Genomic DNA, 23,895 nt, shown 5'->3' on the forward strand with positions numbered 1-23,895 from the left:
AAAAAATTTAAAATTTCGAATGTGGCACGTGCTCATCACGTGACATAAAAGCACTATGTCGAACCCCCTTTCCCCCCCCCCCCGCGGGTGGCGGGAACCCCAGTCAACCCATTCCCATTCTCTCTCTCTCTCTCCGATTTGTCGCCGTCGCGCTCCATCTCCACCATCTTCATCAGCGGCGAGCGGGGCCCGCCACCGCCTACGATACCCGTCCGGCGGCTGAAACCCTCAACCCCAGCCGCAGCAGCAGCCGAGGAAATGACGGACGAGGATGTCTTCTAGGACGAACACCCAAGTCCTCGTCGGCTAGGAAAACATCGGTACGGACGCCCAAGATCCTTTGACCGGGTTCGAATGCAAGAATCCATCTTTTCTTTGACTAGTTTCGCAGTTCTTCGGCAGATCGATTATAGATTAGACGACGGGTTCAAGAACGCCTACAGGTAATTCCCAATTGGGGGATGTTATCTGCCTAGGTTTTCTTCACTAAGATGTGTTGTATACAACGTCTGCCATAGATCTCAGTATTGCTGGCTAAATGTCTCTGTCGTGATCGCCCCCTTCTCTCAAGGGAGAAAGCTCAGAAGGTTATGGCGTTTCTCTCTCTTACCCAACGAGTACCTGTCTTGCGGCTGGAGCAATTGGCGGGACCCAGGCACGATGGCGGGACGGCGAGATGACACAAAATCAATTAAAAATATTATTATTATTTTTATGACCTTTACATTATATATATATATATATATATATATATATATATATATATATATATATATATATGGATGAGAGTGAGCGAATGTGAGTCAGATTCCCGCGAGCGATTTGGATTAGATGATGGCGGAGCGGTTCTCTTCTTCGGTGGCGTCGTCTTCCTGTTGCTGTCTCCTCCCTACCTCCAAGCGGGCGGCGATGCCGTCCTCCGCAACCCTTCCTCCGCTCCCCCACCGCTTCTCCTCGTCCTCCTCCCGCCCATCTCACCGCCTTGCTTCTTACTTGCTCACTTCTTCTTCATCTTCCCTCCGCCTTCTCCGGGTCCGCCCCTCTTCTCTTTCTTACTCTTTGATGACATCGGTGAAGAAGTAGGATCAATTAGTTGTTTGATTTGTGCTTTCTTGGTTGGAAAATCCCCAGAGGCCTGGGATCCACCCTCGCAGGACCATGTTGGTCTTGTGCGCGTCTTCGGATCCAGCGCAGCTGAGAAGCGCTAGGGAGGACATCAAAGAGCTTCTCAAGACCACCTTCTGCCATCCGATTCTGGTATTCAAATTTCGTTGTGTCATGCTTTGAAACAGTTGGTTGGTAATTAGTGATCTGAGGCGGTAATTGAGCTCTCTGATCCTGTTAGAGTGCTTTTAATAGTATACGAATGTATATTTTTATATTTTTATACGAGGTAATAGTTTATGGGTGGAATCCATTTTTTTGCTATTTGTTAGCACCTTTCTTGGGAAATATGATAGAGTTTATGGTCCTACTGGTTTTATTAACCATACGCTAAACAAAATTTAGTGAAAAAAAATGGGTTTTTATTTTATACAAGGTTGAAGCAGAGAGAAGGAGCCACATCCGAATATGTTGTACTGCTTTGTAGTTCGCTAGTTGTGTTGGTAAATATAAATTGGAGACACAGGCTAATTGGGTCCATGCAAAAAAGGTTTAAGGAACGTCAAAAACCTTTGGCTTGACTTCAAATCTATATATCACTTTGTGGTTGATGAAGGTAAGAAGGATCCATGTAGCTGATCGAGAGTACCTGAGACTAGAGGCTTGGATTTTGTTGTCAAACATGTACTTTCCTTACTTATGTTGGTCAGAAATTATCCTTAGTAGTGGTCACTCACAAAGCCATTCTTGAACAGTTTACAAACGGTGCTTGTTTTCAGATAGATTGTTTATAATTATCTTTTTAAAAATTGATTGAAATAGTGATTGTTCAAGCTACAGTTCTATCTCATTGGACTGCACAAATTGTCTGTGTTAATGAAGACATGAAAAAAGTAAATATTTTCATACTTTTTTTTTTTGGCTCTGATCACTGCTGATTTCAGATAGATTGCTTCTGTTATTTGAACTGATTATATTTGATCAATCTCTTTTTAACTGATTCGTCTGATTGAGTATCTGTTTTCTATTGTATCTTATTCTTGTGTGATAAATTGTCCTATGGCTTCTATTTATTTTCACATTGCCATTGTTTCATCATGTTCCAAGCTTATCAATAGGGCCTATATATGATCGTTCTTTTTCTTTTGGATAAAGAATGTCTTTGCTCTTCTTATCTGAACATTGCACTCTTGCTTTGTGCTGATGCATATGCATCTTTTAGCAAGGTAGTGCTAGAATAGGAAAAAAAGTATACTAATTTGACATTATCTGGTTCCTACTTTAGCAAACATCATAACGATTCACACTTCAATTTTTCCTGGTTGATCTATTAGGTTATTTAAAATAAGGTATCATATGATGATGATATATGACCACACAGGTTCGCCTGGGATGGCATGATGCCGGTACATATGACAAGAATGTTGTGGAATGGCCAAAATGTGGGGGAGCTAATGGAAGCTTGCGTTTTGAAATAGAATTAAATCATGCAGCCAATGCCGGTAATGGTTTTCTTGCACAAATAATCTGAATTACTGTTGAAACTGAGGGGGACTGACTTGATACTGCAGGTCTTGTAAATGCTCTAAAGCTTATTCAGCCTATTAAGGATAAGTATTCGAGCGTTACATATGCAGATTTGTTCCAGTTAGCAAGTGCCACAGCTATTGAGGTCATTTTCCTGACCTAGTTGCTTCCAGTGCCACTGGGCTCCTATATAGCGGATGTTCATTTTTCTTTTACTTGTTACTGTAACACAGATCATATTAATCTGCTGTTGTTTTCTATCAGGAGGCTGGTGGTCCCCAAATTCCTATGAGGTATGGGAGGGAGGATGTTTCTGGGCCAGAACAGTGCCCTGATGAGGGGAGACTTCCTGGTGAGATAGCAATGCAAATCTTTCAATTCTTGGATTCTACTGTTTCTGTGGACATTGACTCATTTTCTGGACATTAGATTTTTATAAGTTCTGTTTCGCACAAAGATTTTAACTTATTGATGTTTAATTCCTTATCCATGTATACTGAGAGTAAGATTCTTCCTTTTGTGTTTCTTGCTTATCGTAGGATGTTTGTATGCACATCATATTTTACTTCAATTTTCTAGAAAAATTATAATTTTATGCATTTTCCTTCTTTCACGATATTGGACCAACTGCATATATGCTATTCATCATTGGACTTGGACCAATATGCCTTCTCATTTGAGTTATTGATCACATTACTCAATGTCTAAAATTCTGATGAGTTTCCTTTTTCGAAGTGTTTGAATGAAATTATGCATATGACATTTTTCATAGTGATTTTTATAGTGAAAGCAACCTGATTCAGAAGTAATCAATTTTTCTATTTGAAAATTCTTGGATTCTGAAAATGAAAATCATGTCTTAGGAAAATATAAATAAGAATTACTATGTAACTGTATAAAATTGCAATGAACATTTTGGCCATTCTTTTCTTCCCATTGAGTTATCTTAACCTACAATGAAAGTAACATATCATTAAATACCTATTAATTTAACCAGTGAAGTTTATGAATGTCTATCTTTGACTTCTACTAGTGCTCATAACAAGGGAAAATGCACAAGGAAAATCATAAAAGGGAAAAGATTCACAAGGAAACATGTGTCCTTTGTTTCTGACATATTTTATTGTTCCATATGATTATGATTTTGGTAAACTTGTTACCTTTGGTTTTGTGGATTTTGGATGAAGGAACAGTACCACCACACAGAGTTAATTTCAAGTTCTTATGTACAACACTCTTTGAGTTTATGACACAATATTTGGAAATTCACCCTTCCAAATTGTACCGATGATGTCATATAGTGTTGTTGACATACACTTTGTCCCTATCTTTATTGCAACAACTTGCAAATAACCTCACAACCCTAATGCGGTGCATCGCTATGGTAGGTTTGTGAGCTTATATCATCATCATAATTATTATAGAGCAGGGACTTGTCTATAAAGATTGTGACCATAACTTATGTGCCTAGTTTTGTTGAGGTATTTCTTTTCTTCCCAGTGTCTCCATTTTAGTTTCTTTGTTTCAGATGCTGGCCCATCTTCACCAGCTGATCATCTACGGAATGTTTTCTATAGAATGGGCCTTGATGACAAGGTTTAATCTTATACAAATGTTCCAACATATAGCTTAATATAACTTTCTTTTAAAAAAATTATTTTTTCTGGATGTAGGAGATTGTGGCATTATCTGGTGCACATACACTTGGACGAGCGAGACCAGAACGTAGTGGATGGGGAAAACCAGAAACTAGGTATACGGTATGTTGACCTCTTGTTTAGCTCATTTATATGTGTAGTAATAGATTTGCTTAACAGTGATGCTCTTTTCTTTCTAAGATGAGGTCATGAATCATGATAGAATATTCTCTAAAACAAGGATTAAAATTTCGTATTGTATCGGAGTTTCAAGCTTTGCTCAATACGGTACATCTAATTTAGGCATAAAATCCTCCGAAAATACCTGAAAAATAAAAAAAGGTAGGATAGGGTTTTTAAGTTAGAAATAAATATAGTAATAGTATAAGTTTAGCAAAATCAATGTAAATTAGGTAAGAATAGTATCACATATCTTTTTTGAGTTTTAAGGAGTAACCTTATGCAAGGTTTGTATTTCGGTTCGTTACGGATTGTCCTTCTATAAATATTGAAATATCTATAGAAAAATCATTTGAATTGTTAGATTATTTTATTACAATATAAACTTTAAAATTCAAATAAATTAAATAATCACATATGTAGATATACCTGATTGTTGATTCTACCACCAAAACGAATGACGGGCTTTCACGGGTGGTGGATCGGGGTCCTCGATCCTATGCATCTACATATCAATATGATATGTATGTTGGACCCAATCCTGAAATTGATCCCACGATATAGTGTATTGATACACCGTATGCCATTGGTGCATCACTGTGATGAATTACATCTGTCTGAGGTGGCTCCTAAGGCATGTATTGGTGAATATCAGAGCTTCTATTGATCTACTTTCGCTACAGAGCTTCTATTTTCGCTACTGTTGCTCGAAGGAAGTATGATCAACTATCACCGTACTACTGTTGGCTGCATGATTCTCCATAAGACGACGTCTGTGAATACGATGAGCTTCGTTTTGTGTCCATATCATATAAGCTCTGTCCCATCCACTCAAATTCATCCATTGCCTTCTCCTTCCTCTTCCGTGTATAAACTTGACCAGTACCTTATCGAGTTCTATGATCTGAATCTTGGGTGGCATATGTAAAATATTGCTCATGATTAAAAAGTTATTCCTCTTAATCCTTCCAAATTAGCTTCGATTCAATTCACAAATCATTATTTTGTAGACTTTAGGAGAGTGCAAATGTGAGAAAAAATGAGTTTGAGATAGTTGAAGAGAATGTGAGAGTGAAATGAAGTGCAATAGGGGGGAGGATGGGTTTAAAAACCCATGAGAAAGGGCTCCAATTGGAACATTGTTACAAGTCAGTAACAATCGAAATTTTGATTGTTACCATCCGATATAGCCTTATATCGTCCAATACAGGGTGATATCCAGCATTTCGCTCGGTAATGGGCAGTTCGCATACTGGTCTACTGGCGGACCGGTATGTGTTGCCCGTACCAGGCGACATTATTCGAAATTAAAAAAGTAACCCCAAAACAATGTTTTTTGCTTAAGGCGATGATGGAGTGGTAATATTCCTTTTCGAGTTTTGTCCCCTTTGGTCATTTTCAAAATTCATAGTATAAATGTTCTTCTAAAGGCATAATTTAGAACTTCCATATCATTTAATTGTACAATAAATTTACCAAATGCTATTTGTTTGTGGATTTTGAAAAAACTTCATTGACTAAGGTCTATGTGGAGGTTAATTTCACAAATTGCAATTCTGGATAAAAAAGAATGATACGGAAAGCTTTATGAACTAGAAGAGCAGGCAACATATATTAAGTTATGCTCTCAGAAGTATCCTTTTGATCTTTCTGTTTTACCTTACCTAAGCTATAACTCAGCTACTAGTGGTTTCACTTGTTTATCATATAAAGAGATGATTAAATTATGAGGAATAGATCAAACCTTGTTCCTTTTCTAATGCTCGTTAATTAATCCATCATGTCTTTTTATATAAGTTGTTTTACATGTTTTATTTGATTTTCCGGCTTTTTGGAGTTGATTTCTTGTGACGTATACCATATTACTGGCAGAAATAATATCTTTTGTTGTTTGAAAAATTCCACAAAAAATGGATGCCAATGTCTTTGTTGGCATTGCACATTTTACAAATTAAATGTGATTACAGATGCTGCTTTTAAAAATGTGAGCGTTCCAATGTGTTTGGATGATTAAATGAAGAGTAATAAGTGACATGAATTTCTTGTGTTGATTAACTTGGATTGTTTTCAGTAATAAAGGAGCTTTTGGTCTGTTATAGTTTCTTGTCTCATTGTGTTGATTGCACATGTGTTAGCATCTTTGAGCATTAAGTTTTATGTTCCAAGCTTGCTTCTTCATTTAGAGCATCACGAATATTCTCGTCACTTGCACAATTTTGGTCAGAACTAATTCCATTATATATTGCTTATCGTCTACCAAGTGATAGACTTGGTGCTTAGTTTGTGAAGTTAGGGAGTGGATTGTTGTAAGCTAATTGTGATTTGACCACATCCTTAATGTCACGTTGCTTGACAGAAAGATGGACCTGGTGCACCTGGTGGACAATCATGGACAGTACAATGGTTAAAGTTCGACAATAGTTATTTCAAAGTAAGGTTTTTCTTTCATGCCTCTCAGCAATACCAAAAGGCTCCTCAGCAAAGTGAATTTGGTTTGCTAACACTTTAGGATATCATGGAACGGAAAGATGAAGAGCTACTAGTTCTGCCCACAGATGGTGTTTTACTTGAAGATCCATCTTTTAAGGTAGACGTAGATACTCTTTTTTGACTGGGATGAATTCAGTTGTCATTCACATTTCCGAAGGTTACAACTTACTAATTTGCTATTGTATACACACAAGTGTAGATCTATGCCACAAAATACACAATGGACCAGGATGCATTTTTCAAAGATTACGCTGAGGCTCATGCTAAACTAAGCAACTTAGGTGCCAAATTTGATCCTCCGGAGGTATTAACTGAACTAAGAATATATATATATATATATATATATATATATATATATATATATATATATTTTGCTTGCTAGTTCCAAAGGGGAGAGATCAAAGGAAGACAAAAATTAGATTTCCCTCTGCAAGGCCTTTTAACACAGTGATGCTGCGGTGTTATTTTTCCAGGGGATTTCAATAGAATATGACTCGAAGACTGTAGCAGCAGAGCCATTTGTTGCAGCAAAGTACTCCTATGGTGAAAGAAAGGTACAAATCTAGCCTTCTTCCCCTGTTATCATTTTCTTTCTGGAAGACAGTTTCCGGGATGCATATGCAGAACCACATAAAAAAGAAATATATTTCTGCTACTCTCATGGCTTGCATGATTAAATTATCACAAAAGTGGACTTTTTTTAACTGACAATAAATTTAGAAAAAGTGGTTTACAACAATTGTGAAACTTGTTTGATGAATCACAGAAAGAACTATCCGATGCTATGAAGCAGAAGATAAGGGCAGAATATGAAGCACTTGGTGGCAGCCCAGATACGCCTCTCAAATCTAATTACTTTTTGAATATCATGATCTTGATCGCTGGTTTGGCATTTTTGACATCTTTAGTTATGAACTGAACATCTTATCTTCGTTTGTTTCTGCAACCAATATTAACCTTTTGATATTGGAGATGAGGGTGCTTGTTTACTAAGAATTTACCTTTGATTGTGGAAATGACTATATTAAACTGTTGAAACGTAGTTGATTCCAAACGACATTTTTTTGAAGGTGGGATGGTAAAAGACCAATCTACCCTTTTGACTCGTCAACAGCCACCTTCTAGGGACCCTAGTTTGTCATAATTATAAATTATTTAAAACAAATTATATTAAAATGGTTATAATAATTCTAATATTTCAAAAAATTATATTAATGATGGGTGAGTCCAAATGTTTATTTGGTTTTGTAAAAAAAAATATACAAATTTTGGCCCATATAAATTTTGAACCTATGGCCTACACGTTTTTAACACACTAACCAATTGAACTAATAGACTATTAATAAAATTAATCAAGATACTTTAACTAACTGAGTTAATAGGTCGACTAAAAGATTATTATAATATTATATTTTTTATGTTTCTATAAAAAAATTATATAAAGCCCTTAAAAAATTATTAAAAATAATAATCATGATTTTTAGATTTGAGGTTTGTTATCATTTATTTTGATATTTTTAAAGAAATGATTATAATTGTGTTTATGATGGATGAGTCGATTTGGCCTTGTAAAAAGAATTAAGTTTACAAAATTTGGCCAATGTAAGTTTCAAACTTATAACCTTTACATTATTAGTACGATACTCTAATCAACTAAACTAATAAGTCACATACAAATTTTAAATATGTGACAAAGATGCTCTAACCAATAAAGCTAATAAGTCGGTTAAAAGATTACTATAATATAGAATCTTTTATAATTTTACAAAAAAATTATATATAACCTTTAAATAAATTATTAAAATATAATAATAGTGGGTTTTAGATTTGATGTCTGTTATCATTAATTTTGATTTTTTTTAAGAAATGACTAAAATTGTATTAAAGATGGATGAGTCTCACGATATCCATTTGGTCTTGTAAAAAACAAATAGTTTATGGGATTTGGCCCATGCATGTCTCGAATATATACGATCTTCGCGTTATTAGCATAACGCTCTAATCAACTGAGCTAATAAGCTACCTATATGTCTCAAATCTGTGAACGTGATGCTCTAACCAAATAAGCTAATAGGTCGATCAAAAGATTATTATGATGTCGAATCTTTTATAGTTCTAAAAAAATTATATAAAATCCTTAAATAAATTATTAAAAATATAATAATCATGGTTTTTAGATTTGAGGTTTGCTACCATTAATTTTGATTCTTTTTTAAGAAACGACTAATATTGTATTAATGATGTGAGTCCTACTATGTTCAATTGGTCTTGTAAAAGAAAAAATAATTTACTAGATTTGGCCCATGTAAGTCTCAAACCTACAATATTCATGTTATTAGCATGACGCTCTAATCAATTGAGCTAATAGGCCAACTATAGGTCTTAAATCTGTGACGAAGATGCTCTAATCACTAAGCTAATGGGTCGACCAAAAGATTACTATGACATCGAATCTTTAATATTTTTTTAAAAAATATATAAAATCCTTAAATAAATTATTAAAAATATAATAATCATGGTTTTTAGATTTGAGGTATGTTACCATTAATTTTGATTCATTTTTAAGAAATGACTAAAATTGTATTAATGATGGGTGAGTCGTACGATGTCCATTTGGTCTTTAAAAAAAAAATTATGAGATTTGGCCCATGCAAGTTTCAAACCTGCGACCTTCGCATTATTAGCACGATGCTCTAACTAACTGAGCGAACAAGCCACCTATAAGTTTTAAATATTGTGACAAAGATGCTCTAACCAATTGAGCTAATAGGTCGGTCAAAAAATTATTATGATGTTGAATATTTTATAGTTCTATAAAATAAAATTATATAAACCTCTTAAATAAATTATTAAAAATATGATAATCATGGTTTTTAGATTTGAGATTTGTTATCATTAATTTTGATTCTTTTTTAAGAAATGATTAAAATTATATTAATGATGGGTGAGTCTCACGATATTCATTTGGTCTTGTAAAAGAAAAAAAATAATTAATAAGATTTAGCCCATGTGGGTCTCGAACTTATGACATTCGCATTATTAGCTCAACACTCCAAATAACTAAGCTAATAATAGGCCACCTACAAGTCTCAAATCTATGGTAAAGATGTTCTAATCAACTGAGCTAATAGGTCGACCAAAAGATTATTATGATATTGAATCTTTTATAGTTTTATAAAAAAATATATAAAACCCTTTAAATAAATTATTAAAAATATAATAATTATGATTTTTAGATTTAAGGTTTGTTACCATTAATTTTGATTCTTTTTTAAGAAATGACTAAAATTATATTAATGATGGGTTGAGTCTCACGATGTCCATTTGGTCTTGTAAAAAAACTAATTTTTGAGATTTGGCTTATATAGGTCTCAAACCTTCAACTTTTGCATTATTAGCACGATGCTTTAACTAACTGAGCTAATAGGCCACCTACAAGTTTTAAATATGTGACAAATATGCTCTAACCAACTGAGTTAAAAGATCGGCCAAAAGATTATTATGATATCGAATCTTTTATAGTTTTATAAAAAAATTATTAAAATATAATAATCATGATTTTTAGATTTGAGGTTGTTATCATTAATTTTGATTCTTTTTAAGAAATAACTAAAATTGTATTAATGATGGGTGAGTCCTACGATATCCATTTGGTCTTGTAAAAAAAATAATTTATAGGATTTGGCCCATGCAGGTCTCAAACCTGCAACTTTCGCATTATTAGCATGACGTTCTAACTAAATGAACTAATAGGCCACCTACAAGTTTTAAATCTGTGACAAAAATGCTCTAACTAACTAAGTTAATAGGCCGACCAAAAAATTATTATGATGTTGAATCTTTTATAGTTCTACAAAAAAAAATATTTAAACCCCTTAAATAAATTATTAAAAATATAATAATCATGGTTTTTAGATTTAAGATTTGTTACCATTAATCTTAATTCTTTTTAAAGAAATGATTAAAATTGTATTAATGATGGGTGAGTCCCACGACGTCCATTTGATCTCGTAAAAGAAAAAATAATTAATGAGATTTGGCCCATGTAGGTCATGAACCTGCGACCTTCGTGTTATTAGCTCAACACTCTAAACAACTAAGTTAATAGGCCACCTACAAGTTTCAAATTTGTGACCAAGATGTTCTAACCAAATGAGCTAATAGATCGACCAAAAAATTACTATGATATCAAATTTTTTATAGTTTTACAAAAAAAAATTACATAAATCTTTAAATAAATTATTAAAATATAATAATCATGGATTTTAGATTTGTTATCGTTAATTTTGATTCTTTTTAAGAAATGACTAAAATTGTATTAATGATAGGTGATTCCCATGGGATTTGGCCCATGCAAGTATTGAACCTATGACCTTTGAGTTATTAGCACGATGATCTAACCAACTGAACTAATAAGTCAGCCAAATGATTATTATGATGTCGGGTGAGTCCCACGATATTAGCACGAACTTGCGACCTTTGTATTATTAGCACAACACTCTAACCAATTGAGCTAATAGGCCACCTACATGTCTCAAATTTATGATGAAGATGTTCTAACCAATCGATCTAATAGGTCAGTTAAAATATTATAGTTTTTATATTTGAGGTTTTATAGTTTTATAAAAAAATATATAAAACCCTTAAATAAATTATTAAAAATATAATAATCATGGTTTTTAGATTTGAGGTTTGTTACTATTAATTTTGATTCTTTTATAAAAAAGACAAATTTATTAATGATGGGTGAGTCCTATGATGTTCATTTGGTCTTGTAAAAGAAAAAAATAATTAATAATATTTAGCCCATGTTGGTCTTGAACTTGTGACCTTCACATTATTAACTCAACACTCTAAATAACTAAGCTAATATGACACTTAGAAATCTTAAATATGTGACCTAGATACTATAACCAACTAAGCTAATAGGTCAAAAGATTACTATGATGTCGAATCTTTTATAGTTTTATAAAAAATTATATATATCCTTTAAATAAATTATTAAAAATATAATAATCATGGTTTTTAGATTTAAGATTTGTTAACATTAATTTTTATTTTTTTTAAAGAAACGATTAAAATTGTATTAATGATTGGTGAGTCCCACGATGTCTATTTAGTCTTGTAAAAGAAAAAATAATTAATAGGATTTTGCTCATGTAGATCTAGAACTTATGACCTTCACGTTATTACCTTAACATTCTAAACAACTAATCTAATAGAACACCTACGAGTCTTAAATTTGTGACCTAGATGCTCTAACCAACAGAGCTAATAGGTCTGCCAAAAGATTATTATGATATTAAATCTTTTATAGTTCTAAAAAAAATAAATATTTTAAATAAATTATTAAAAATATAATAATCATGGTTTTTAGATTTGAGATTTATTATCACTAATTTTGATTTTTTTTTTAAATAATTAAAATTATATTAATGATGCGTGAGTTGCACAATGTCCCGTTGGTCTTGTGAAAGAAAGAATAATTAATGAGATTTGGCTCATGTAGGTCTCAAACTTGCAACCTTCATGTTATTAGCTCAACACTCAAAGCAATTAAGCTAATATGCAACTTATAATTCTCAAATTTGTGACTAAGATGCTCTAACCAAATGAGCTAATAGGTTAGTAAAAAAAATATTATGATGTCGAATCTTTTATAGTTTTACAATAAAAAATTATATAAAACCTATAAATAAATTATTAAAATATAATAATTATGGTTTTTCGATTTGAGATTTGTTATCATTAATTTTGATTTTATTTAAAAAATGATAAATTATTTGGTCTTGTAAAAAATAAATAATTCATGAGATTTAGCCCATACAGTTCTTGAACTTACAACATTTATGTTATTAGTATGATGCTCTAACCCACTAAAATAATAAGCCAATAAATCTCAAATTTTCTACGAAGATTTTGTAACCAATTGAGCTAATAGGTCAGCCAAAAGATTACTATAATGTCAATTTTTTTATAGTTTTATAAAAAAAATTATATGAAACCTTTAAATAAATTATTAAAAATATACTAATCATGGTTTTTAGATTTGAGGTTTGTCACCATTAATTTTGATTTTTTTAAGAAATAACTAAAATTGTATTAATGATGGGTGAGTCCCATGATATCTATTTGGTCTTGTAAAAAAAAATAATTTATAGGATTTGGCTCATGCAGGTCTTGAACTTGCAATCTTGATGCTCTAACCAATTGAGCTAGTAGGTCAATCAAAAATTTATTATGATGTTAAATCTTTTATAGTTTTACAAAAGAAATTATATAAACCCCTTAAATAAATTATTAAAAATATAATAATCATGGTATTTAGATTTGAGATTTGTTACTATTAATTTTGATTTTTTTTAAAGAAATGATTAAAATTGTGTTAGTGATGAGTGTGTCCTACGATTTTCATTTGGTCTTGTAAAAGAAAAAAAGTATTAATAAGATTTGGCCCATGTAGGTCTCCGAACTTTCAACCTTCACGTTATTAGCTCAAAACTTTAAACAATTAAGTTAACAGGCCACCTACAAGTCTCAAATTTGTGACCATGATAATATAACCAACTTAGCTAATAGGTCGGCCAAAAGATTACTATAAAGTGGAATCTTTTATAATTTTACGAAAAAAATTACATCAAACCCTTAAATAAATTATTAAAATATAGTAAACATGGTTTTTAGATTTGAGGTTTGTTACCATTAATTTTGATTCTTTTTAAGAAATGATAAATTATATTAATGATAAGTGAGTCGTATGACGTTCATTTGGTCTTATAAAAAGAATAATTTATGGGATTTGGCCCATGCAGTCTCAAACTTACGACATTCGCATTATTAAAACGACGCTCTAAATAACTGAGCTAATCGGCTACCTACAAGTTTTAAATATGTGACAAAGATGTTCTAACCAACTAAGTTAATAGGTTGGCCAAAAAATTATTATGAGGTTGAATCTTTTAAAGTTCTACAAAAAAAAATTATATAAACCCCTTAAATAAATTATTAAAAATATAATAATCATCATTTTTAGATTTGAGATTTGTTACCATTAATTTTTTTTTTAAGAAATGACTAAAATTGTATTAATGATGGGTGAGTCCCATGATGTCCATTTGGTCTTATAAAAAAAAATAATTAATAAAATTTAGCCCATGTAAGTCTCGAACATGTGACTTTCATGTTATTAGCTCAACATTATAAACGACTAAGCTAACATGATATTGACAAGTTTTAAATTTATGAGATAGATACTATGACCAACTAAGCTACTAGGTCTGCCAATAGATTACTATGATGTCGAATCTTTTATAGGTTTACAAAATAATTACATAAAACCCTTAAATAAATTATTAAAATATAATCATCATGGTTTTTAAATTTAAGGTTTGTTACCATTATTTTAATTTTTTTTAAGAAATAGCAAATTGTATTAATGATGGGTGAGTCTTATGATGTCCATTTGGTCTTATAAAAAAAATAACTTATGGGATTTGGCCCATACATATCTTAAACCTAAGACCTTCACATTAGCATGACGCTTTAATTAACTGAGCTAATAGGCGACCTATAAGTTTTAAATCTGTGACAAAGATGCTCTAACAAACTGAGCTAATAGGTCAACCAAAAAATTATTATGATGTTGAATCTTTTATAGTTCTATAAAAAAAATTATATAAACCTCTTAAATAAATTATTAAAAATATAATAATGATCGTTTTTAGATTTGAGGTTTGTTATCATTAATTTTTATTCTTTTTTAAGAAATGACTAAAATTGTATTAATAATGGGTGAGTCCCATGATGTCCATTTTGGTCTTGTAAAGAAAAAATAATTAACATGATTTGGCCCATGTAGACCTTAAACTTGTGACCTTCATGTTATTAGCTCAAAACTCTAAACAACTAAGCTAATATGCCACCTACAAGTCTTAAATTTGTGACCAAGATGCTCTAACCAAATGAGCTAATAGGTCGGCCAAAAGATTACTATTATGTCGAATCTTTTATAGTTTAAAACAAAAACATAAAACCCATAAATAAATTATTAAAGTATAATAATCATGGTTTTTAGACTAGAGGTTTGTTACCATTAATTTTGATTCTTTTTAAGAAATGGCTATAATTGTATTAATGATGGGTGAATCCCATGATATCCATTTTGTCTTGTAAAAAATAAATAATTCAGGAGATTTGACCCATGCAAGTTTCGAACCTAAAACCACATGATGCACTAACCAACTGAACGAAAAGGCCACTCAGAGGTCTTAAATCTATAACGAAGTTGCTCTACCCAATGAGTGAATAGGTCGACCAAAAGATTACTATGATGTCGAGTGAGTCCCACGATATATATTTGATCTTGTAAAACACAAATAATTCATGGGATTTCTCCCATGCAGGTCTTAAACCAACTGAGCTTGTTATGATATTGAATTATTATGATATTGAATTCTTTATAGTTCTAAAAAAAAATTATATAAACCTCTTAAATAAATTATTAAAAATATAATAATCATGGTTTTTAGATTTGAGGTTTGTTACTATTAATTTTGGTTCTTAAATTGACAAATTGTATTAATGATGGGTGAGTCTCACGATATCCATTTGGTCTTATAAAAAATAAATAATTCATGGGATTTGGCCCATGTAAGTCTCGAACTTATAACTTTCGCGTTATTAGCACGATGCTCTAACTAACTAAACTTATAGGCCCTGCTCTAACCTATTAAGCGAATAGGTCGACCAAAAGATTACTATGATGTCGAGTAAGTCCCACGATATCCATTTGATCAGGTAAAACATAAATAGTTTATGGGATTTGGCCCATGCAGGTCTCAAACCTATAACCTTCATGTTATTAGTACAACACTCTAACCAACTGAGCTAATATGTCACCTACAACTCTTAAATTTGTAACAACGATGCTCTAACCAACTGTGCTTGTTGGTCGGTCATAAAATTTTTATGATATTGAATACTTGATAGTTCTACAAAAAGAAATTATATAAACTTCTTAAATAAATTAGTAAAAATATAATAATCATGGTTTTTATATTTGAGGCTTGTTATCATTAGTTTTGATTCTTCTTGAAGAAATGATTAAATTTGTATTAATAATGATTGAGTCCTCATCTTGTAAAACAAAAAATAATTAACAGGATTTGGCCCAAAAAGGTCTCAAACTTACGACCTTCGTATTATTAGCTCAACGCTTTAAACAACTAAGCTAACAAGCTACCGACGAATCTTAAATTTGTAACCAATATCCTATAACCAACTAAGCTAATAGGTCAGCCAAAAAATTACTATGATATTAAATATTTTATAGTTATACAAAAAAATTACATAAAACCCTTAAATAAATTATAAAAATATAATAATCATGGATTTTAGATTTGAGGTTTGTTACCATTAATTTTGGTTCTTTTTAAGAACTAACAAATTGTATTAATGATGGGTGAGTCTCATGATATATATTTGGTCTTATAAAAAATAAATAAATTAAAGGATTTGGCCCATGCTCTAACTAACTGAACTTATAGGTAATGCTCTAACCAACTAAGCATCATGTAAAACATAGATAATTTATGAGATTTGCCTATGCAGGTCTCGAACTTGCAACCTTTGCATTATTAACACAACACTCTAACCAACTGAGCTAATAAACTATCTACAACTCTTAAATTCATGACGACGATGGTCTAACCAACCGAGCTTGTAGGTTGGTTATAAAATTATTATGATATTGAATACTTGATAGTTCTAAAAAAGAAATTATATAAACTTCTTAAATAAATTAGTAAAAATATAATAATCATGGTTTTTAGATTTGAGGCTTGTTATTATTAATTTTGATTCTTCTTGAAGAAATGATTAAGATTGTATTAATGATGGCTGAGACCTCGTCTTGTAAAAGAAAAAATAATTAATAGGATTTGACCCATGAAAGTCTGCGACCAAATGGATCGACCAAGATTACTATTATGTCAAGTGAATCCCACGATATTCATTTGATCATGGATTAAAACACAAATACTTTATGATATTTGGCCCATGCAAGTCTCTAACCAACTAAACTAATATACCAACTACAACTTCTAAATTTGTGACGATGGTACTCTAACTAACTAACAAATTATTATGATTTAAAAACTAACAAATTGTATTAATGATGGGTGAGTCTCATAATTTCTATTTGGTCTTATAAAAAAAATTAATTCATAGAATTTGATCAAAGCAACCTATAACTTTCACATTATTAGAACGACGCTCTAACTAATTGGAACTTATAGGCATTGCTCTAACTAACCAAATGGATTGACCAAAAGATTACTATAATGTCGAGTGAGTCCCACGATATCTATTTGATCATGGATTAAAACGTGTTTCAACACGATGCTCTAACATAACTGAGCTAATAGGTTAGCCTAAATTTTATTATGATTTCGAATATTTTATAGTTATATAAAAAATTATATAAAACCCTTCAAATTATAAAAATATAATAATCATGGTTTTTAGATTTGAGGTTTGTTACCATTAATTTTGATTCTTTTTTAGAATTGACAAATTGTATTAATGATGGGTGAGCCCTCGTCTTGTAAAAGAAGAAATAATTAATAAGATTTGGCTCATGAAGGTCTCAAACCTGCGACCTTTGTATTATTAGCTCAACACTTTAAACAACTAAGCTAATAAGCCACCTATGAGTATTAAATTTGTGTCCAATATCCTATAACCAACTAAGCTAATAGGTCAGTTAAAAAATTACTATGATGTCGAATATTTTATAGTTATACAAAAAAAATTAAATAAAATCCTTAAATAAATTATAAAAATATAATAATCATAGTTTTTAGATTTGAGGTTTGTTACCATTAATTTTGGTTCTTTTTAAAAATTGATAAATTATATTAATGATGGGTGAGTCTCATGATATCCATTTGGTATTTAGAAAATAAATAATTTGTGGGATTTGACCCATGCGATATCCATTTGATCATGTAAAACATAGATAGTATATGGGATTTGGCCCATGTAGGTCTTGAACCTACGACCTTCGCATTATTAGCACAACATTGTAACCAACTGAGCTAATAAGTAAATAATTACTTTTAAATTTGTGACGAATGTGCTCTGACCAACTAAGCTTGTAGGTCGGTCAAATTATTATAATTTTAGAACTGACAAATTGTATTAATGATGAGTGAGTCTCACAATTTCCATTTAGTCTTATAAAAAATAAATAATTCATGGGATTTGACCCATACAGGTCTCGAACCTATAACTTTAGCGTTATTAGCACTATGCTCTAACTAACTAAACTTATAAGCACTGCTATAACTAACTGAGCGAATGCAGGTCTCGAACCTATAACTTTCACGTTATTAGCACGACGCTCTAACTAATTGAACTTATAGGCATTGCTGTAACCAACCGAATAAATCGACCAAAAGATTGCTATTATGTTGAGTAAGTCCCACGATATCCATTTGATCATGGATTAAAACACAAATATTTTATGGGATTTGACCCATGTAGATCTCGAACCTACGACCTTCACGTTATTAGCACGACGCTCTAACCAATTGATAATGGTGTTCTAACCAATTGAGCTTGTAGGTCGGTCAAATTATTATGATTTAAAAATTAGCAAATTATATTAATGATGGGTTAGTCTCAAAATTTCTATTTGGTCTTATAAAAAATAAATAAGATATGGTATTTGACCCATACAGGTCTTGAACCTGTGACTTGCGTGTAATTAGCATGGCGCTCTAACCAGCTGAGCGAATGAAGCAATTATAACTCTTATATTTGATATGATGGTGCTCTAACCAACTGAGCTTGTAGGTTAGTCAAATTATTATGATTTAAGAACTAACAAATTATTTTAATGATGGGTGAGTCTCATAATTTTTATTTGGTCTTATAAAAAATAAATAATTCGTGGGATTTGACCCTTCACGTTATTAGCACGACGCTTTACTCAACTGAGCTTGTAGGTCTGTCAAATTATTATGATTTAAGAATTAACAAATTATATTAATGATGGGTTAGTCTTAAAATTTCAATTTGGTCTTATAAAAAATAAATAAGATGTGGTATTTGACCCATGCAGGTCTCAACCAACTAAGCGAATATAACGTTATTAGCTCTAACCAACCGAAAGGATCGACCAAAAGATTTCTATGATATCGAGTGAGTCCCACGATATCTATTTGATCATGGATTAAAACATAAATTCTTTTTGGGATTTGGCCCATGCAAGTCTCAAACCTATGACCTGCGTGTTATAAGCACAACGCTCTAACCAGCTGAGTGAATAGGACAATTACAATTCTTAAATTTGTGATGATGATGCTCTAACCAACGGAGCTTGTAGGTCGGTCAAATTATTATGATTTAAGAACTAACAAATTGTTTTAATGATGGGTGAGTCTCATAATTTTTATTTGATCTTATAAAAAATAAATAATTTGTGGGATTTGACCCATGTAGGTCTCGAACCTATAACTTTTACATTATTAGTACGACACTCTAACTAACTGAACTTATAAGCATTGCTCTAACCAACTGAGCGAATGCAGGTCTCGAACCTCTAACTAACTGAACTTATAAGCATTGCTCTAACCAACCGAGCGAATGCAGGTCTCGAACCTATAACTTTCACGTTATTAGTACGACGCTCTAACTAACTGAACTTATAAGTACTGCTCTAACCAACTGAGCGAATGCAGGTCTCGAACCAATAACTTTCGCGTTATTAGTACGACGCTCTAACTAACTGAACTTATAGGTCGGTCAATTAGCATTATGCTCTAACTAACTGAACTTATAGTAACTATTCTAACCAACTAAGCGAATGGAAACTATAACTTTCACGTTATTAGCTCTAACCAACCGAAAGGATCAACCAAAAGATTACTATGATATCGAGTGAGTCCCACGATATCCATTTGTTATTAGCTCTAACAAATTGTTTTAATGATGGGTGAGTCTCATAATTTTTATTTGATCTTATAAAAAATAAATAATTTGTGGGATTTGACCCATTTAGGTCTCGAACCTATAACTTTCGCGTTATTAGTACGATGCTCTAACTAACTGAACTTATAAGCACTGCTCTAACCAACTGAGCGAATGCAGGTCTCGAACCTATAACTTTCACGTTATTAGTACGACGCTCTAACTAACTGAACTTATAAGCACTGCTCTAACCAACTGAGCGAATGCAGGTCTCGAACCTATAACTTTCGCGTTATTAGTACGACGCTCTAACTAACTGAACTTATAAGCACTACTCTAACCAACTGAGCGAATGCAGGTCTCGAACCAATAACTTTCGCATTACAAGCTCGCATTACTAGCACGACGCTCTAACTAACTAAACTTATAGTAACTATTCTAACCAACTAAGCGAATGTAGGTCTCGAAACTATAACTTTCGCATTATTTGCACGATACTCTAACTAACTGAACTTATAAGCACTGCTGTAACTAACCGAATGGATTGACCAAACGATTACTATAATGTCTTCGCGTTATTAGCACGATGCTCTAACCAACTGAGCTAATAGGCCAACTACAACCGTTCAATTTGTGACAATGGTGCTCTAACCTACTGAGCTTGTAGGTCGGTCAAACTATTATGATTTAAGAACTAACAAATTGTATTAATGATAGGTGAGTCTCACAATTTTCATTTGGTCTTATAAAAAATAAATAATTCGTGGGATTGGACCCATGCAGGTTTCGAACCTATAACTTTCACGTTATTACCACTATGCTCTAACTAACTAAACTTATAGTAACTATTCTAACCAAGTAAGCGAATGTAGGCCTCGAACTTATACCTTTCGCATTGTTTGCACGACGCTCTAACTAACTGAACTTATAAGCACTGCTCTAACCAGCCGAATGGATCGACCAAAAGATTACTATAATGTCTTTGCGTAATTAGCACGACGCTCTAACCAACTGAGCTAATAGGCCAACTACAACTCTTCAATTTATGACAATGGTGCTCTAACCTACTGAGCATGTAGGTCGGTCAAATTATTATGATTTAAGAACTAACAAATTGTATTAATGATGGGTGAGGCTCATATATTCCATTTGGTCTTATAAAAAAAAAATTTCATGGGATTTGACCAAAGCAGGTCTCGAACCTATAACTTTCACATTATTACCATGATGCTCTAACTAACTGAACTTATAGGCACTGCTCTAACCATACGAATGGATCAACCAAAAGATTACTATAATGTCGAGTGAGTCTCACGATATCCATTTGATCATGGATTATAACATAGATACATTAAAACAAATTGTATTAATGATGGGTGAGTCTCACAATTTTCATTTGGTCTTATAAAAAAAAATAATTCATGGGATTTGACCAAAGCAGGTCTCGAATTTATAACTTTCACGTCATGCTACCGAATGGATCGACCAAAAGACTACTATAATGTTGAGTGAGACCCACGATATCCATGTAATTCTCGATACATTATAAGATTTGGCCCATGCAGGTCTCGAACCTCCGACCTTCGCGTTATTAGAACAACACTCTAACCAACTGAGCTAATAGGCAAATTACAACTTTAAAATTTGTGACAATGGTGCTCTAACCTATTGAACTTGTAGGTTTTCCATTTGGTCTTATAAAAAATAAATAATTTGTGGGATTGGACTAATGCAGGTCTCGAACCAATAACTTTCGTGTTATTAGTACGACGCTCTAACCAACTGAGCTAATAGGCCAACTACACCTCTTAAATTTGTGACAATGGTGCTCTAACCTACTGAACATGTAGGTTTTCCATTTGGTCTTATAAAAAATAAATAATTCGTGGGATTGGACCAATGCAGGTCTCGAACCAATAACTTCCGCGTTATTAGCACGACGCTCTAACTAACTGAGCTTATAAGCAATGCTTTAACCAACTGAGAGAATGCAGACGCTCTAACCAATTGACGATGGTGTTCTAACCAAGAGCGAACGACAAAAAGATTACTATGATGTCGAGTGAGTCCCACGGTATTCATTTAATCATGGATACATTATAGGTTTTGGCCCATGCAGGCCTCAAACCTGCGACCTTCGCGTTATTAGAACGACGCTCTAACCAACTGAGCTAATAGACCAACTATAACTCTTTAATTTGTGACAATGATGCTCTAACCTACTGAGCTTGTAGGTTGGTCATATTATTATGATTTAAGAACTAACAAATTGTATTAATGATGGGTGAGTCTCACTATTTCCATTTGGTCTTATAAAAAATAAATAATTCGAGGGATTTGACTCATATAGGTCTCGAATCTATAACTTTCGCATTATTAGTACGACGCTCTAACTAATTGAACTTATAGGCACTACTCTCTAACATACGAATGGATCGACCAAAAGATTACTATAATGTCGAGTGAGTCCCACGATATCCACTTAATCCTCGATACATTATAAGATTTGGCCCATGCAGGTCTTGAACCTGCGACCTTCGCGTTATTAGCACGACGCTCTAACCAACTGAGCTAATAGGCCAACTACAACTCTAAAATTTGTGACAATGGTGCTCTAACCTACTGAACATGTAGGTTTTCCATTTGGTCTTATAAAAAATAAATAATTCGTGGGATTGGACCAATGCAGGTCTCGAACCAATAACTTTCGTGTTATTAGCACGACGCTCTAACTAACTGAGCTTATAGGCAATGCTTTAACCAACTGAGAGAATGCAGACGCTCTAACCAATTGACGATGGTGTTCTAACCAAGAGCGAACGACAAAAAGATTACTATGATGTCGAGTGAGTCCCACGGTATTCATTTAATCATGGATACATTATAGGTTTTGGCCCATGCAGGCCTCAAACCTGCGACCTTCGCGTTATTAGAACGACGCTCTAACCAACTGAGCTAATAGACCAACTACAACTCTTTAATTTGTGACAATGATGCTCTAACCTACTGAGCTTGTAGGTTGGTCATATTATTATGATTTAAGAACTAACAAATTGTATTAATGATGGGTGAGTCTCACTATTTCCATTTGGTCTTATAAAAAATAAATAATTCGAGGGATTTGACTCATGCAGGTCTCGAACCTATACCTTTCGCATTATTTGCACTACTCTAACTAACTACGCGAATGCAGGTCTCGAACTTATACCTTTCGCATTATTTGCACGACGCTCTAACATACAAATGGATCGACCAAAAGATTACTATAATGTCGAGTGAGTCCCACGATATCCACTTAATCCTCGATACATTATAAGTTTTGTCCCATGCAGGTCTCGAACCTACGACCTTCGCGTTATTAGCACGACGCTCTAACAAACTGAGCTAATAGGCCAACTACAATTCTAAAATTTGTGACAATGGTGCTCTAACCTACTGAACATGTAGGTTTTCCATTTGGTCTTATAAAAAATAAATAATTCGTGGGATTGGACCAATGCAGGTCTCGAACCAATAACTTTCGCGTTATTAGCACGACGCTCTAACTAGACGCTCTAACTAACTGAGCTTATAGGCAATGCTTTAACCAACTGAGAGAATGCAGACGCTCTAACCAATTGACGATGATGTTCTAACCAAGAGCGAACGACAAAAAGATTACTATGATGTCGAGTGACTCCCACGGTATCCATTTAATCATGGATACATTATAGGTTTTGGCCTATGCAGGCCTCAAACCTGAGACCTTCGTGTTACTAGGACGACACTCTAACTAACTGAGGTACTAGGCCAACTATAACTCTTTAATTTGTGACAATGATGCTCTAACCTACTGAGATTGTAGGTTGGTCATATTATTATGATTTAAATACTAACAAATTGTATTAATGATGGGTGAGTCTCACTATTTCCATTTGGTATTATAAAAAATAAATAATTCGAGGGATTTGACCCATGCAGGTCTCAAACCTATAACTTTCGCATT

At 32.8% G+C, this 23,895-nt stretch overlaps 1 protein-coding gene and 4 non-coding genes across 5 annotated transcripts; 1 reads left to right on the forward strand and 4 right to left on the reverse strand.

Annotated features, from left to right (window-relative positions):
* Nucleotides 1-792: 792 nt before the first annotated feature.
* Nucleotides 793-7,995, forward strand: LOC103971212 (probable L-ascorbate peroxidase 6, chloroplastic/mitochondrial). Its single transcript, XM_009385177.3, has 12 exons — nucleotides 793-1,032; nucleotides 1,132-1,257; nucleotides 2,486-2,606; nucleotides 2,676-2,776; nucleotides 2,896-2,983; nucleotides 4,160-4,227; nucleotides 4,305-4,391; nucleotides 6,805-6,879; nucleotides 6,958-7,035; nucleotides 7,138-7,242; nucleotides 7,412-7,492; nucleotides 7,705-7,995. Exons 1-12 carry the CDS (start codon nucleotides 832-834, stop codon nucleotides 7,855-7,857), a joined length of 1,284 nt encoding a protein of 427 aa, XP_009383452.2. The 5' UTR covers nucleotides 793-831; the 3' UTR covers nucleotides 7,858-7,995.
* A 14,022-nt stretch (nucleotides 7,996-22,017) lies between these two features.
* On the reverse strand, nucleotides 22,018-22,091 carry TRNAI-AAU (transfer RNA isoleucine (anticodon AAU)). Its single transcript has one exon. It is a non-coding gene; the product is annotated as a tRNA-Ile (tRNA).
* A 326-nt stretch (nucleotides 22,092-22,417) lies between these two features.
* On the reverse strand, nucleotides 22,418-22,491 carry TRNAI-AAU (transfer RNA isoleucine (anticodon AAU)). Its single transcript has one exon. It is a non-coding gene; the product is annotated as a tRNA-Ile (tRNA).
* A 310-nt stretch (nucleotides 22,492-22,801) lies between these two features.
* On the reverse strand, nucleotides 22,802-22,875 carry TRNAI-AAU (transfer RNA isoleucine (anticodon AAU)). The gene has a single exon. It is a non-coding gene; the product is annotated as a tRNA-Ile (tRNA).
* Nucleotides 22,876-23,230: 355 nt separating this feature from the next.
* Nucleotides 23,231-23,304, reverse strand: TRNAI-AAU (transfer RNA isoleucine (anticodon AAU)). The gene has a single exon. It is a non-coding gene; the product is annotated as a tRNA-Ile (tRNA).
* Between the last annotated feature and the right edge of the window lie 591 nt (nucleotides 23,305-23,895).

Source organism: Musa acuminata, chromosome BXJ2-11, assembly GCF_036884655.1.
Source record: "Musa acuminata AAA Group cultivar baxijiao chromosome BXJ2-11, Cavendish_Baxijiao_AAA, whole genome shotgun sequence".
In the NCBI taxonomy this organism is placed as follows: Eukaryota; Viridiplantae; Streptophyta; class Magnoliopsida; order Zingiberales; family Musaceae; genus Musa; species Musa acuminata.

What these genes read in the sequence shown, in the direction of transcription:
- LOC103971212 (XM_009385177.3), top strand. Translation starts at nt 832, where the DNA reads ATGATGGCGGAGCGGTTCTCTTCTTCGGTGGCGTCGTCTTCCTGTTGC. An exon ending in CCTTCTGCCATCCGATTCTG is followed by an intron (nt 1,258 to 2,485) that starts GTATTCAAATTT and finishes ATGACCACACAG; the next exon opens with GTTCGCCTGGGATGGCATGA. An exon ending in TTGAAGATCCATCTTTTAAG is followed by an intron (nt 7,036 to 7,137) that starts GTAGACGTAGAT and finishes ACACAAGTGTAG; the next exon opens with ATCTATGCCACAAAATACAC.